General features: G+C 43.5%; 2 protein-coding genes across 3 annotated transcripts in view; one reads left to right on the forward strand and one right to left on the reverse strand.

Moving 5' to 3' along the window:
• Positions 1 to 1,864, forward strand: part of LOC125631839 (mediator of RNA polymerase II transcription subunit 1) — a 29,796-nt gene extending 27,932 nt beyond the window's left edge. Inside the window, exon 17 of the mRNA XM_048839162.2 lies at positions 887 to 1,864. Coding sequence (XP_048695119.2) covers positions 887 to 1,130 — 244 coding nt within the window. The 3' untranslated portion in view covers positions 1,131 to 1,864. The remainder of the gene's footprint in view (positions 1 to 886) is intronic.
• A 3,409-nt stretch (positions 1,865 to 5,273) lies between these two features.
• Positions 5,274 to 13,137, reverse strand: YAE1 (YAE1 maturation factor of ABCE1). Of its 2 annotated transcripts, none has more exons than XM_048839171.2 (4): positions 12,985 to 13,137; positions 10,010 to 10,300; positions 7,203 to 7,324; positions 5,274 to 5,885 (listed from the first exon to the last, which is right to left on the reverse strand). In XM_048839171.2, the coding sequence occupies exons 2-4, from the start codon at positions 10,199 to 10,201 to the stop codon at positions 5,447 to 5,449; spliced, it is 753 nt and encodes a 250-aa protein (XP_048695128.2). In that variant the 5' UTR covers positions 10,202 to 10,300; positions 12,985 to 13,137; the 3' UTR covers positions 5,274 to 5,446. The 2 variants fall into 2 exon arrangements, with proteins under 2 accessions (XP_048695128.2, XP_048695129.2); XM_048839172.2 differs by lacking the exon at positions 12,985 to 13,137 and adding an exon at positions 12,616 to 12,821.
• Between the last annotated feature and the right edge of the window lie 2,023 nt (positions 13,138 to 15,160).

Below are 15,160 nucleotides of genomic sequence, written 5' to 3' on the forward strand. Positions count from 1 at the left end.
GGGGTGGGAGGTTGAGGCAAATCGCCTGGCCACTGATTACATGCAGCCAGACACCAGCGTGATTAGAAGAGCACAGCAGGGCGTGCTGCGCATCAGAGAAGCTTTGAAAACCAGTTTCATGACTGGCCATGCTACGGTGTGACAGTTCTGTTTTTCTCCTTGATGAAAACCCACCCCCTTGCTTCACTCTACTTCCCTGTAAGGCAACCGCCCTCCCCGCTTTGTTCACCGCTTGCAGAGGCAATAAAGTCATTGTTTCAAAATCATGCATTCTTTATTTAATTCATCACACAAATAGGGGGATATCTGCCAAGGTAGCCTGGGAGGGGTGGGAGAGGAGGGAAGCGCACGGGGTGGGGTAGGGGAGGAAGGAAGGACAAGACCACACTGCACTTCAAAACTTACTAAATGCCAGCCTTTTGTTGCTTGAGCAGTCCTCTGGGATGGAGTGATTGGGTGTCCAAAGAGGACCCCCCCCCCACCATGCCCGCGTTCTTGGGCGTCTGTGTAAGGAGACTATGAAACTTGGGGAGGAGGGCGGGCGGTTACACAGAGGCTGCAGCAGCGGTCTGTGCTCCTGCTGCCTTTCTTGCAGCTCCACCAAATGCTGGAACATATCAGTTTGATTCCCCCAGTAGCCTCAGCATTGCATCCTGCCACCTCTCATCTTGCTCGTCCCTCCTGTCCTGGTGTTCATTTTCTGCTTTCCTGGACTCTGCCATTGTTGGCCTCCATGCATTCTTTCAGTGCAGGAGGACTGCATGAGCTCAGGGAACATTTCATCACGAGTGTGTGTTTTTTTTTTTTTTTTTTTTTTTAAACAGTGGCTGAGACTGAGTGGTTAATGTTGTAGTGAATAATGTTCTCAACTCCTTTTTCCCCTCAGTTGTATGTCTGTCCCTCTCGTCATGAGAGCTATTTTCAAGAATGCTGTCACAATGAAAGTTGATGGTGAAATACAAAATATGGACGTTATCTCTGAGCAAAATCCTGAAGTGACCTGCAAGCAAACTGCATCTTCTAACAGTACTGGAGCAAATCTTTCTGGAGCCAGCATGCTAAATTCTGGCATGGAGGCAAGCAGCTCCACAGCCAGTACCGAGTGTGCGATTTGTGATATATCAGTATAACTAAAGCAAATACTCATCTGATGTTTACTGTGGTTCCATGTCACTTTTTTGTAGTGTCTTGAGACAATATCTATTGATAGATCAAACCGTAGAGGAGAATTTGGCAAGATCAATACTTCTGTCTAGCAGGATTTCCTCTTAGAATTAAATCTTTTCAACCCTGTAGATTGCTAAATGCAAAACAAGTTAAAATAGTTTAATGTAAATGCAAACTTTGAAAAGTGAAATGATCACTACTGTAGCAACCTTACTTTAACCCATAATGCATATATGGGCATGTAGTTTAGGTGGCTGTTTCTTAAATATCTGTAGGTGTACATATAATATAACATGCAATGTAGCCAAGTTATATTGCTGTAACCTTAAGATTGATTGTTTGTTTGTTTTTTTCTTTGTGCGGTTCCATTTACTAAACCATGATGTTGCATTTACATTTTTTTAAAATGTAATGGAAAAATTTGTAAGAAAGGTAGAAGGGGAAAGGAACTATTGTTTGAAACAGTCTGTGAGTAAGTTATTTTGTGCACAAGTGCAATTTGATGCAAATGAGTTTTGACTTCTTTGCACCATTCCCCATGTTAAATTCACTCAAAAGTGGAACTGTGCAGTAAATGAAAAGCTCTTCCCCCCCCCCCCCCAAGTATTGGTTTAATGTCCTCTTTCTGCAAAAAGAGTTCTGGATAATAGGGAGTTTAGGTCATACAGTTGTGCAATAAAATAATTTTGCAAATAAATGGCTATAACTTTTTAGTTTTAAATTCTGCCCAATGACTTGTCTTCATGGAGGATTAGCCTGATATTAGGCTTGAAAACTTAAAATTCAGTTGTTGGAGTGCAAAAATGTAATAGCAGAATTGTGGGGTTTTTTTTGTTAACTGCTCTCAAATCCACTGAATGCAGGTGATAAGCAAACCATCCAAATTTTTGTTTTTGGCCTTTGACTAATCATACTTTCAACCAGATGAAAACTTATGTAGTGGCAACTTAACAGGTATAGATAGTGAGAAGTCCTACTCAGCATTCTTGTCTTGTAGGTGCTAGAATTGATTTATATGGTGAGAAATGTGCGTAAGACAGTACTGAACAAATGAATACTGACGTACTAAACAAAACCAGACTTCATGCCCAGAAGAATTTGCAGTCTGCTTAAACAAGAACAATAGAAAGTGACAACTGCAGTGTGTTAGGATAAATAAGGAGACAGCCATAAGAAATGTGGCGGGTTATAGGAGTAGTGTGTAGAAAATTGTAGCTGATATGCCTGTGACACACAGACCCCTTGGCAAAGGGTCTCCTGTTCAACTAGTCTCAGACCAGACAAACTTACTACACCAAATATACTGCTTCTAGGGTATTTGTCCATAAAAAGTAAAATCTCTATTGAAAGCATGCAACTTATCAATGCTATGAGTACAGTTATATTTATTGCTTAAATATTACATAACTGGAAACAGCTGAAGGAGCAGAAAAGCATTCTTTGAAGCCTGAAAGAGTGTGATCAATCATGTCTCAGTAGATAAGGCAGAGGATGGAGAACAGATATTGTAACTGAATAAGAACCATTTTAGTGGAGGGGCAAGGCCAAGTCCGATTTCAAGGAAACTGATATGCCAAGCAGTAGGAGCATAACACACCTTTTGAAGTTTAAAGAGGAAAAAGGGTGGCAATTGCATTTTAAAAAAAAATCTCTGGCACACAGTTTTTAAAAAAAATTGAATTACATATTAAAATAAGTTAACAAGGCCTACAACAAGGCTAAAAGTTCCATCCACAAGCAACTCTGGTCCTGTAATAACCTTATTATCTAGCTTCCATTCTGGCTTTCCCCTAAGATGTAGAATAAACTTTCATTTTTGTTACCTGGTATATTTAATGCCTTAAGGATTTGCAACTCTTGTGCAGATTACCTGTCCATCTAATCCAGTCTCTTATCTGCCACAGAAGGTGATAATGTTGGTGTTTCAAAGGAAGATGAGAACCCTAGATATGGCAAAAAATTTAGTATTCCTCCAATACCCAAAATAAAGATGAGATAGAGGGAAAATAATTCTCACCAACACAAGCAAAACCCACTTCACTCATTTGGCACAGCAGGTACTATTGCCCATATGTTGAATTAGGGGTCAGATGCTGCTATGCATAACCACATCAAAAGGCACAGTGAGACTCCACAGCTTCAACCCCATCACTTCCCAAGCAAGCCACAAAATCCCCACCCCTCTATCTCTGCAGAGAGCTGTATTCTGGCTCTGCACTTCAGACAGTAGTTGTGCTGCATTTTGAGTACCTCACAGCTACAGCAGAACTGGCCTACATCCTCTATTGTATGTAGTCAAATGTACAGTGCTAAAGCTGGCTGGCAATTTTTTTTAAACCCTTAACAATCAGATGCATTACCACAAGTGGCAAAAATCATCCAAGATTTTCCAACTATATAATTGATTTCCAGTGACTCCAACAGATTTTAAAATGATATTCAAGACAAATGCAGTCTTGCTTAGATCCTCTTGTCTTTGGTAGTTTAAGGAGCTTTCTTGGAAAGTTACACATATGGCAGGCACTGGTTTAGGAAGGAATATGCTCCAGTACACTACAGTTCTACTTTAAATAGAAAAACTGAAGTGAATTGCCCAGTCTTAATAGTTACAGCTTGGTTAAAACAGTGGTGAGGGAAGAGCCTTTTGTGTTTTAACCACCTGCTTCAGATGAAGTTTTGTCCTTGGTACTGCAACCAGTTTCAGTGAAGTGATGCTCTGAAAGCAGAGCTAACTACACCAGAGATTTGTGATACACAATTTGATGTAATGCAAGGCTTTGTTCTATTTTGACCAAATTAAATTGGCAAAACATCACTCAAATATTTAAACAGAAAGGAGCACATACTGCTTATTTCTGTATGTGCAGTTCCCACTTGTTTGAAGGAGTTCTCCACCCTACCTTCTAAACCAGAGGGGGGCAAACTATGGCCCACAGGCCCCATCCGGCCCACAGGACCCTTCCCTCTGGCCCCCGAGCTCCTGCCAGAGAGCAGGGTCAGGACAGGCTTGTGGAGGAGCCAGGTCAACGCGCCAGCAGCGCAGTGAGCAGGGTGGAGCCTAGCCCCTGGCCCCTCCCCTTCTGCTCCCCTCCCAGTCACAGCTCCCCCAGTGCCTGGGCAGCATAGCTGCAGCTACAGCCAGTCAGCACAGCTATAGCACCACCAGACCTGGTGCTCCAGGGCAGCACAGTCAGGGAACAGGGGGAGTTCCCAGGGATGGGGGAGGAGAGCGAGGAGCATTAGGGGTTGCAGGGAGGCAGTCAAGGGGCCTGGGCCCTGCTGCTGGGGACAGGGGCAGAGCAAGCCAGGGCCCCCCCTCCACCACCACGAGAATGCTTGGCCCATCCCCAGCAGCTAAGCTCAGACATGGAGCAAGCCCTGTTCGACTGCCAGGGGGAGTAGCCAAATGAGCAGAGGAAACGCACAGGGAAAGGACTGAGTCCACCTTTCCCCCACCCCACAGGTAACATGAGCAGGGAGGGTTGGATGGGGGCAGGGAGACTCCGGGGGGGGCAGTCGGGGGGGGAGCAAGGGGGATTGGATAGGGGATCGGTATCCCGGGGGGATGGTCGGGGCAGAGAGCAGGGGTGTTTGGATAGGATGCAGGAGTCCCTGGGAGCAGTCGGGTGAGGAGCAGGGAGGGCTGGATGGGGGTTCCTGAAGGCTGAATGGGGGCAGGGTCCAGGCCACGCCACACGGTTTGGGGCAGCATAGCCTCCCCCCCCAGCCATCCCTACCTGGCCACCATACAATTTTTGTACCCTAGGGCCAAAACGTTTGCCCACCCCTGTTCTAAACCAAATAGCAATGTTTACTTTCATTTTTGGTCCTCTAGGAGCAATTGTTTTCTAGGGATAAGACTAAAGAATCATTCAGTCCCTTTTCTGAAAGAGAATATTAAAAAGGGCAAGTTAAATAAATTAAGAGGAAAATGTTAGACTCCCAGACAGAGTAGCAGACACATTAGTGCCCACTACAGCGTTATTAAGACAGCTGTGCATTTATGTATATGAAGTATTCTCCACCTCTGCAAGTTAAATCTAGGTTTGAAAGTAACCTTATTATTATTATTTTTTTTTTGCCAACAACTGAGGTATAACAGAATATGATGAGAGCAAGGGTTGGTTTATTAGATTTTAAAGGGAAACATTAGAATCAGATCACTACATTCCCATGAAATTAAATGACTAGTATGACCATCACCCTTTGAGCCACAAATAAAATACAAGCCTGTCAAGTTAGTTCTTAGAATTGGCTTCCATTTGGCACAAGAGAAAAGTTAGCTTTCCAGTTGTTGGACATGCTGTAATATGTCCAGTGACAAGCCTAGCTGCTCTCCTAAGCAGGCGGTCTCTTCTTTAAGCCAAGCGAGGGTTGGCCTTTCAGAATGTGTGTGTTCTTTTGTCCTCCTCCAACTGTCAGACTGCAAGGAGTCAGCACCACCATTACTCCTGCAAGAGTTTTCACTCAACTCAGACTCATTTTCACAGAGTCTTCCAGTTTCAGTTGCATCAAATTCATTCTCCACTGGAACTGTATGACTAAGGTCCATGTCCTGAACAGAATCCAATAACTCTCCAAGGTGGGGCTGTGCACTGACAGAGTTCATATACTTAAGCACACATTTTTCATACTTGCCAACTTCAGCCAGGAGGTTATTTATTTTACTCAGCAAAGCAGAAATTTGTCCATTAAGGTGACACCAAGACAAGAGTGCACTGAAAAGAAAAACAAAACAGGTGGAAATAAAAGTGATTCTGTACACCTTCAGTGAGTTGCATGTTTGCTTGAGGTTGGGTGAAAAGGTGACCAAAGTTAAAAAGTAATTCCATTTTTGTATGGTTTCAGAGTAACAGCCATGTTAGTCTGTATTTGCAAAAAGAAAAGGAGTACTTGTGGCACCTTAGAGACTAACCAATTTATTTGAGCATAAGCTTTCGTGAGCTACAGCTCACTTCATTGGATGCATACTGTGGAAAGTGTAAAAGATCTTTTTATAGACACACAAAGCATGAAAAAATACCTCCTCCCACCCCACTCTCCTGCTGGCAATAGCTTATCTAAAGTGATCACTCTCCTTACATGATAATCAAGGTGGGCCATTTCCAGCACAAATCCAGGGTTTAACAAGAACGCCTGAGGAGGGTGGTGGGGGGTAGGAAAAAACAAGGGCAAATAGGTTACTTTGTATAATGACTTAGCCACTCCCAGTCTCTATTCAAGCCTAAATTGATTGTATCCAATTTGCAAATGAATTCCAATTCAACAGTTTCTCGCTGGAGTCTGGATTTGAAGTTTTTTTGTTGTAATATCACAACTTTCATGTCTGTAATTCAGGAAAAGCTGAATATTCAGCCAACTCACTGAACCACTAAGATCCTGTTAATTTCAAGTGAGAAATGGGAGGAGGGCTAAGAATTACCACACTACATTTTTGGTTCTGAAGAACAATTGTAATAGCAACAGCCACTATCACATAGTTGTGTAGTTCCTACTACACTACTATGTGTAGATGGTTGCACTGGGTTACGTACTCTTGCGTCCAAGGGCAGAACTGTGCTCCACAAGGATGCCTCAGCTAACAGAGCCAAGGGTAAGAAATGCTGAGGCAGAGTTCTCAGTGACAGGACCATGGCCCATACCTGAGAAAGTCAGACTGACCTCTAGAATGACTGTTCTGATTAAAATGCAAGACCAACTTTTTTGCTAAAGCCTTTACAGGTAACAGCATCTTTCTCACAGCCAATTTTCAGTTAGTGCTACCTAAAGAATTATGCCTAGTACTCATAGCATAGCATAGCATTTTAGGAATATTTTACATAATATAATCTGAAGTATGAAGTGATTAAGTAAAATTTTCCAAAGCACCTAGATGACTTGGGAGTCTAAATTGAATTTACTTTCAGTTTTTAAAATGGGATTTTAGCTCCAAAGTCACTTTTGAAAGTATTACCCTAAGTCTCCTCAGCAGTTGACGAACAGTAGATCCAGATTTTCATATAAACACACCACAGTCTCAAAGCTTCAACATTTACCTAAGGATCCCTTTGAGTTGGCCACAGGTCATCATCAACTCAGCACCCTGTTTGTAACCCCGATTGAAACCCTGCTGAAGTGAAAGCTCTTTCCCAGCCTCAACACCATCTCTGTAACCTTCCTGTAAGCAAGACGAAAGGTTACTGATATCAGTAATCCAGCTACGAGCAGAGATTATTTTACAAGAAATTATATACAAGAGCTCAAATCTATACAAACATTCAGGTTCTTGGAATGTGTCTTTCTAATTTAGCTAGATGCATGCAAAACTTGTATACTGTACCGTCCAGCAGAAATGAGAGAATCACAAAACTAGAAGAACAAAACAAACTTTTCTTGGTGTTTTATAAACATGATCATTTTGACTCCCTTTTTCAGAACTATATACAGTGAGGTCAAAATAATTGACTGTACTATAAAAATGTTTCTTTAGTCTACACACATAGTAACATGGATTAGAACAGCAATTCTTGTCCTCTTCCATACTGCAACCTCAAGTTTCAACAGCAAAAAAGTTTCAGGACCCCTTTTACCATCTTGCCACAAAAAAGGAATGGTAGTCACCACCCCCAGGCTGTGAAGCTATGAATGAAAACATAGAACTTGCTCTCAGAGATGTACTATTTTCTGCTCAAGGAAATTGGAGATGATGGAATTTCAACTATAAAAATATCAGATGTGGTAATACAAGGAGCTAGCATCAGGAGTATCTTGAAACAGCAGAATAAAGTTTCCTTGAAGTAGCCAAAATCCAGATGCCTTTTTCAAAGAACAATGCTCTGTCTAGGCCAGTGGTTTTCAACCTTTTTTCATCTGCAGATCCCTAAAAAATTTCAAATGGAGGTGCTGAGCCCTTTGGAAATCTTAGACATAGTCTGCAGACAACCACAGGTTGAAAACCATTGCTCTAGTCCCATAGCAGTACCCTCCCTAATCTATGGCCCCGACCATAGCTTTCCCCCCAACTGTTATTTTGATCAGATGTTGATCACCCAAGAGTGGAAGTTTAATGTTCCCGGCACCATGACTCATAGTGATGCTATATTTATTAAGAGTTTATTCAATCTCCATTAAAGTAAATGGCATGAGATCAAATCCTAAGGGTCTAATACAATACCAGCTGAAGTTGGAGTTTTGCTCTTCGTCTGACCCTGCAGGATTTTAAGATTTCTTTGTTAAAATGAGCCTTTATAAAAATTAATTTTTCACTGTTATTTTCAGTTCTATAGGAAGACAAATTAGAGGAATTACTACATATTGGTTACTATAGGGCTACAACGAACTGCTGATTTTTAATCTGGACCTGCCATTGATTTAAGTGGTGATTTCCACTATTTAAAAAAATGCTAAGATATGGCTCATACATCTTCATTTGCCTTGTTTAATTATATCACTCATAATTTACAAACACAGATCTCCTATCATGATACACCTGCTCTGAGTCTGAACTTTGTTTTGGTTAAATTCCATCTCTCTCTCTCCAGCCAGACAAACCAGATACCTGATAACATATGGCATTTATAGAATCATAGAACTGGAAGGGACCTCGAGAGGTCATCTAGTCCAGTCCCCTGCACTTGTGTCAGGACTAATTATCTAGACCAGTGGTTCTCAAAGCCGGTACGCCGCTTGTTCAGGGAAAGCCCCTGGCGGGCCGGACTGGTTTGTTTACCTGCCACATCCGCAGGTTCAGCTGATCGCGGCTTCAGGCCAATGGGGGTTGCGGGAAGTAGCACGGGCCAAGGGAGGTGCTGGCTGCCCTTCCCGCAGCCCCCATTGGCCTGGAGCAGCGAACCGCGGCCAGTGGGAGCAGTGATCGGCTGAACCTGAGGGCGTGGCAGGTAAACAAACTGGTCCAGCCCGCCAGGGGCTCTCCCTGACCAAGCGGTGGACCGGCTTTGAGAACCACTGATCTAGACCATTCCTGACAGGTGTTTGTCTAACCTGCTCTTAAAAATCTCCAATAATGGAGATTCCACAACCTCCCTAGGCAATTTAGTCCAGTTCTTAACAACCCTGGCAGGAAGTTTTTCCTAATGTCCAACCTAAACCTCCCTTGCTGCAATTTAAGCCTATTGCTTCTTATCCTATCCTCAGAGGTTAAGAAAAACAATTTTTCTTCCTCCTCCTGGTAACAATCTTTTTTCATACTTGAATATATATATATGTTCAATGTACTATGCAAACTCATTAATACTCATAACACACTTGGGAGATAGAAACATATTATTCCCTCATTTTATAGCTGGAGCAAATGTACTCAAGGCCAAAGAGCAGGCCAGTGGCAGAACTGAGATTAGAATTCAGAAGATTCTTCCTGCCAACCTGACCTCCCACTTTTGTCTTTTCCAAGGGAAACTGTGGCCAGGGACCATTTTGCTATCACTGTGATCTCCATCAATCAGGTGAACAGTTGCATAACTAAATTTGCATATTTTTGCCTCTGATGATCTAACCTCCTATTGAGGTTCAGGAATTTATACAAAGAACACCCATGAGTAGTTGGGGGAGTTACAAACATAAATATAGTATGCACCAAGAGCAGATTAGATATACAGAATTTTGGCTACAATTTCTCAGTTTGCAGGCACTCTCCCCCTAGAAGAATCTCAAGTGTGTTCTGGTCGGTAACATTTCCTTAATAACTCGCTCAGTTTTTAGTTTCATATGGAACAAATTGATCTACAATAATTTTTAAATAGCCATCCTCCATTTTCCCTTAAATCACTCATGCAGGTATCAATTTATGTATGAAAGAAAATGGCCAAAAGGCTACTAAAAATAAAGTAATGGTTATAAAAAATACTTTGACTCTTTTCTCCATGGTGCTCTTCCATTCTTTCTGCACTAGATGCAGTTCATCAGCATCTTCATCAAACACATCCTCACTGGGCCGGCTGACTGCAGCTTTCACCCACGACATCGTAGTAGTAACAACAAGGATTCCAGTACATGTGGTAAAAGTGTGAGAATCTGAGCAGTTCTTCCTCCCAGGCATCAAGTTAAAACCACAGGCAGCATGTACAAGTTTTGAGGAAAACTAACTAAAGAACCAGAAGGTCCTAGAACCTGGATGCACTTTACTATCACAGTACACCTGTAGAGATAAACAAATCAGACTGTCAAAGAAAAGCCACCTTATAAGGTCATAATTTCAGCCATCTCTTAATTTCTTTGTTTCCAATAACAGTAACACACCTATAGAGATCAAACTTACCATCCCTATTTTAGCATCTTTTATGCCTCGATTAGAAAGATTTCTTTATATTTTGAGTAAAAGGATTAGCTGTTTCCAGCTGAAGTTTATTAAAGATTAAAAGACTAAGTGGGTTGTTTTAACTTTTGTACTGAATAAAGCACAGAGAGGCTAAAATGACTTGGTTGGATCTGTGCAATCCAGAAAATGCAGCCACTTGAAAATGGCTTAAGAGAATTACAGCAAAGTCTGTTTTATGGACTCCACTTCCAATATGCAGTCTTCATCGTAAGCAACAACTTCCAAAGTTTTTAGTATTATTTTGTTCAATCTTTAGGGAGGGGAGATGCTCTAGTAGTTAAAAGACAAGACTGGGGATCCAAGAATCCTGGCTCCTGTTCAAAGTCACACACATCTCCAAACTGAGTCACTTAATGTATTTATACCTCAGTTTCCCCATCTGGAAAACATGGATAATACACATATTGCCATCTCACAGAATTGTTATCAGGCTTAAGGTATTCATGTCTGTAAAGCGCTTTGCAATCACAGAATGGAAGGCGCTATGTAAGTACCAAATATTATAGTTTAATTAAACCACCATCACTAAATGACCTGTTTTTATTGGTTCCTTTAGTACTTTGACAGCAGTCCCCAGAATTGGAAAAGCTAATAAAAAAAGGTGCAGGGGCAGAAGGAAGGAAAGAAAGAGCATGTAAACAGGAAGAAAAGAGGTCCAATAGGTCAGAGATCAATTGACTTGAACCGAAAAGAAAGAGAGGATCACTGGCTGAAATTTAGAAGACTGCTCCATAGACTGGCCCCCTGGATAACGGGACAACACAAGGAAAGCCTGAGGACAGAAATAGTAATTCCACTCCAATGCCCTATCTATTACGCCACCCTGCTTCTTCTGGGACAAAGCAATAAAGCAGACTGGAGGGACTGATGAGAGATGTATACAATACAGATATGTCTGTCCACTTGCATTCCTCTGTTACTGATAAGAGAGGTGTGGTGGTACACATTTTCATATACAAAAAGAAAAGGAGTCCTTGTGGCACCTTAGAGACTAACAAATTTATTTGAGCATAAGCTTTCGTGAGCTACAGCTCCCCTCATCGGATGCATTCAGTGGAAAATACAGTGGGGAGATTTATATACACAGAGAACATGAAACAATGGGTGTTACCATACACACTGTAACCAGAGTGATCACTTAAGGTGAGCTATCACCAGCGGGGGGGGGGGGGGGGGGAGAATGGGACGACGACGCACCCCTTTTGTAGTGACAATCAAGGTGGGCCATTTCCAGCAGTTGACAAGAACATCTGAGGGACGGTGGGAGTGGGATAAACACGGGGAAATAGTTTTACTTTGTGTAATGACCCATCCACTCCCTCTCCTGCTGGTAATAGCACATCTTAAGTGATCACTCTCGTTACAGTGTGTATGGTAATACCCATTGTTTCATGTTCTCTATGTATATAAATCTCCCCACTGTATTTTCCACTGAATGCATCCGATGAAGTGAGCTGTAGCTCACGAAAGCTTATGCTCAAATAAATTTGTTAGTCTCTAAGGTGCCACAAGTACTCCTTTTCTTTTTGCGAATACAGACTAACACGGTGCCTACTCTGAAACCTGTCATTTTCATATACAGGCACCCATGTTATCTTCAATCCGCTCCCATTCCCAAAAGTCACACTTTTCCCACTCCCTTCCCCTATTATCACAATGCTTTCCTAGTAAACACTTTGAGACAAAGAGCACAATATGCAAGGAGAAAATAGTTTCTGTTGTCCTGTGTGCTTCACTCAATTCCTTTCCCCACACCAGGGCCACAGGAAGAGAGATAAGATGCCTTCCTAACCCCAAGCATTTAAAAATTATGAATGAGACCTCAAAATAAAATATTCACAATCCAGCTGTCTTAAAAATAATATATTTTGGGTTCACTTTATTTGCCTTTTGATGCTGGAGCCTTCAGAGTTTGCATTTTCAAGTCGTCCCTCCCCCTTCCTCCCCAACCATGCGGATTAGATTTTTTTTTAAGTGAAAGCCGAGACCCTTGGCTAACAGCACGATTACAGCCGCTGGGTATCAAGAAATATGACGTCATAACTAAATACTTGGCATGAGAGTTGGCAATCCTGAGGACCATCATCAAACCAAACCGGTCAAAAATCCCCCCAGACAAAAGTAAATTCACTCACATGAGATGAAAACAAAGCAAGCAAACAAAACACTCCCCAGGACAGATATTTTAGTTATGTTTGTATTTCTCGTCTACTTCCCACACGTTATCCAGGGGCCATCGTACATTGTGCCACACGCCGGCATTTTTACTTCTGGGGGCTCCTAATTCTGTAGTAGAAGACGATTTCCCCCTCCCAGTTTGTGCCTGATCATTTCACAGAGACAAATTCAACCTCAGTCTCTCTCTCTCACACACACACACACACACACACACGCGCGGGGGGGCGGGCGGGCAGAGCCTCCTCTTTCAGGCGGGGGGAACTGAGATTTCTCTCCCTCCAGCGCCGACTCGCTCAACCTGCTACCCCCACACGGTCATCCCTTACCAGAAGGGCAGACTCTTCTGCCAGGGCTAGCAGCCCGCCTTGCTCGCAGGCCCCGGTGGAGAACAGAGCGCGGCCATTTTGTCTAAGGGCACGCTACCTTCACACCCGCTGGAAGCAACGGGGGGAACAGCAGCCATCTTTGCTAAGGGCGGCCTCACCGCCACCCCCCGCGGCAGAGGATGCAGGGAAACGGGCGGCCATCTTAACAGACCGGGCTTCACACCCACTTGAGGCAATGGGGGGGGGGGGGAGCGGAGTTGGCGGCCATCTTTAATAAGGGCAAAAATCGTTCCTGGGCAGCCGCAGCTCGAAAATCGCGGCCATGGCGTCGCCTTCTCGTCAGAAGGCGGGGCTGGGGCTGGGGCGGGCCTTGGGGCAGCCCCCGGGTGCTACGGCCAGCTTGGCACGCTTGTGCCCGGTGGCCGGGCTGGGAGCGCCTCAGACCCTTGCGGGGAGGTAACCGTGGCAACAGGGATTAAATCCCGGCCAGAGAGGACGCGCCCCGGGGAGCGGAGCTGGGGCAGCAGCTGCAGCTCACCTCACCCCCGCCCCTCCCTGTCATGAGACAGACTTAAAAATAAGAAGAGTTGAAGGCAGATAAAGGAGTGACTAAAACATGCGTTCTTTTGCTTTGTCTTTTGAGCCTTAAAGGTGCACGTGGATCACGCTTTCAAATGTGCTCCATTACCAGGAAGTGCAAAATGCAAAAAAAAAAAAAAAAAAGGTTGAGATTCTCATCTAATCACTTGACTCCAGGAGGTGGGTCTCTAAGAAACACCAATATTGTGCTAGGGTTGTCGCCTGTCTGGGTTTTACCTGCACAGTCCACTTTTTGGCTTTTGTGTCTGGGTGCCCAGGTGCCTGGTTTTCAACAGGACACCAAAATCCTGGTTACGGGGTGTGGGGGAAGGCGCCGGACCATTAACCTTTGCTGGCCCCTGCTCAGCTGGAGCTGCCTCCTACCTGCCTCCTACCTGAGGCGGGGCCTCAGGAGTCTGGTTACCAGCAATTAGAAAAGTGGCACTCCTACCTGAGATTCATGCTAAAATTCTCAAGAGCTGGCAACACTGCGCGTGACCTGCCTCTGGAAACCAACCTCGTTGCGGGTTTTTTTTGCCATTGCCATTGCCATTGCCAGTCCCCAAGGACCACCTGATGCCACAAGTGGATCATGGGGCCAACAGCTTGACTCACAGGGACTGTGTGATGATTCGTGGTGCCCTTGAGCTGTCAATATGGATTGTGTAGTGCCTAGAACCACTATGGAGACAATACTAATGTGTCTGATGCTCCGATGTGAACATCATAGAGGGAACTGGGGATAGAACAGAGTCACTTTATACCCTTAGCTGTGTCTGTGAAATGCATGATGCCACAGAACTATCTAGGAAAATTCACTCTCCAGATATGTAAAAACAAGACCTCAACATCCCAAAACCAAAAACCAACTAACTCCCCAAGCTCCCATGATCATACTGTGACAATGAGGGCCCAGACACCACAAGGGGAGAACAGGGGATTTGAACCCTAAAGAATAAGTAGTTGAATTAACTGATTATATAAAATGTTATTGTACTATAAAAGTATATTGACTCAGGTCTTTTATGAAAGCTTGTAATGTTCTGAACTTGATGGTCATTATGAGGTATGTCTACAGACCGTGGTAATATATGTATTTGTGTAGATATACAGCTTTGCTCATAACTTGTTCTGCAACATTCAGATCCACGTCACACCAGGGCAGTTAGGCAGGGAGGGGCTGCCTCCCCAACCCGAGGCAACTAGCTCCAAGCACCTAGTATTGTACAACCCTGGGAAGGACAAATGATGGGCCATTAGAGTTAATGGGAAAATGTTGAAACATTCTGGCTAGAATTTCCCCAATCTGAATAACCATGAATCATCATAGTCAGAGAAAGAGAGGGGAAAAAAGGAGAAATCCTTTTAAAAAAGAAGGGGTTTGAACTGAAGACTATCCAGAAACTGAGGCCTGGTGTACACGACACAGGTCGACGTGAGGCAGGTTGCATTGACCCAATTATGTCAATGTATGCACTACAGCCTTGTCCCTCAGATGTAAGTGCCCTACTACACCAACATTATAACTCCATCTCCATGAGAGCCATAAGGCTTATGTCTCAGCAGAGCTAGTGGAAAATCACAGGTGACAAGACAG

The sequence above is a fragment of the Caretta caretta genome, chromosome 2, assembly GCF_965140235.1.
Source record: "Caretta caretta isolate rCarCar2 chromosome 2, rCarCar1.hap1, whole genome shotgun sequence".
Taxonomy (NCBI): Eukaryota; Metazoa; Chordata; order Testudines; family Cheloniidae; genus Caretta; species Caretta caretta.

Bases quoted from the DNA above. Each gene is read 5' to 3' on its own strand.
- YAE1 (XM_048839171.2), bottom strand. From the start codon at position 10,201: ATGCCTGGGAGGAAGAACTGCTCAGATTCTCACACTTTTACCACATGT. The intron at 7,325-10,009 runs GTATTTTTTATA...TCTTGCTTACAG, and splicing joins CCATGGAGAAAAGAGTCAAA to GAAGGTTACAGAGATGGTGT. The intron at 5,886-7,202 runs GTAAATGTTGAA...TTTTCTTTTCAG, and splicing joins CAACTCAAAGGGATCCTTAG to TGCACTCTTGTCTTGGTGTC.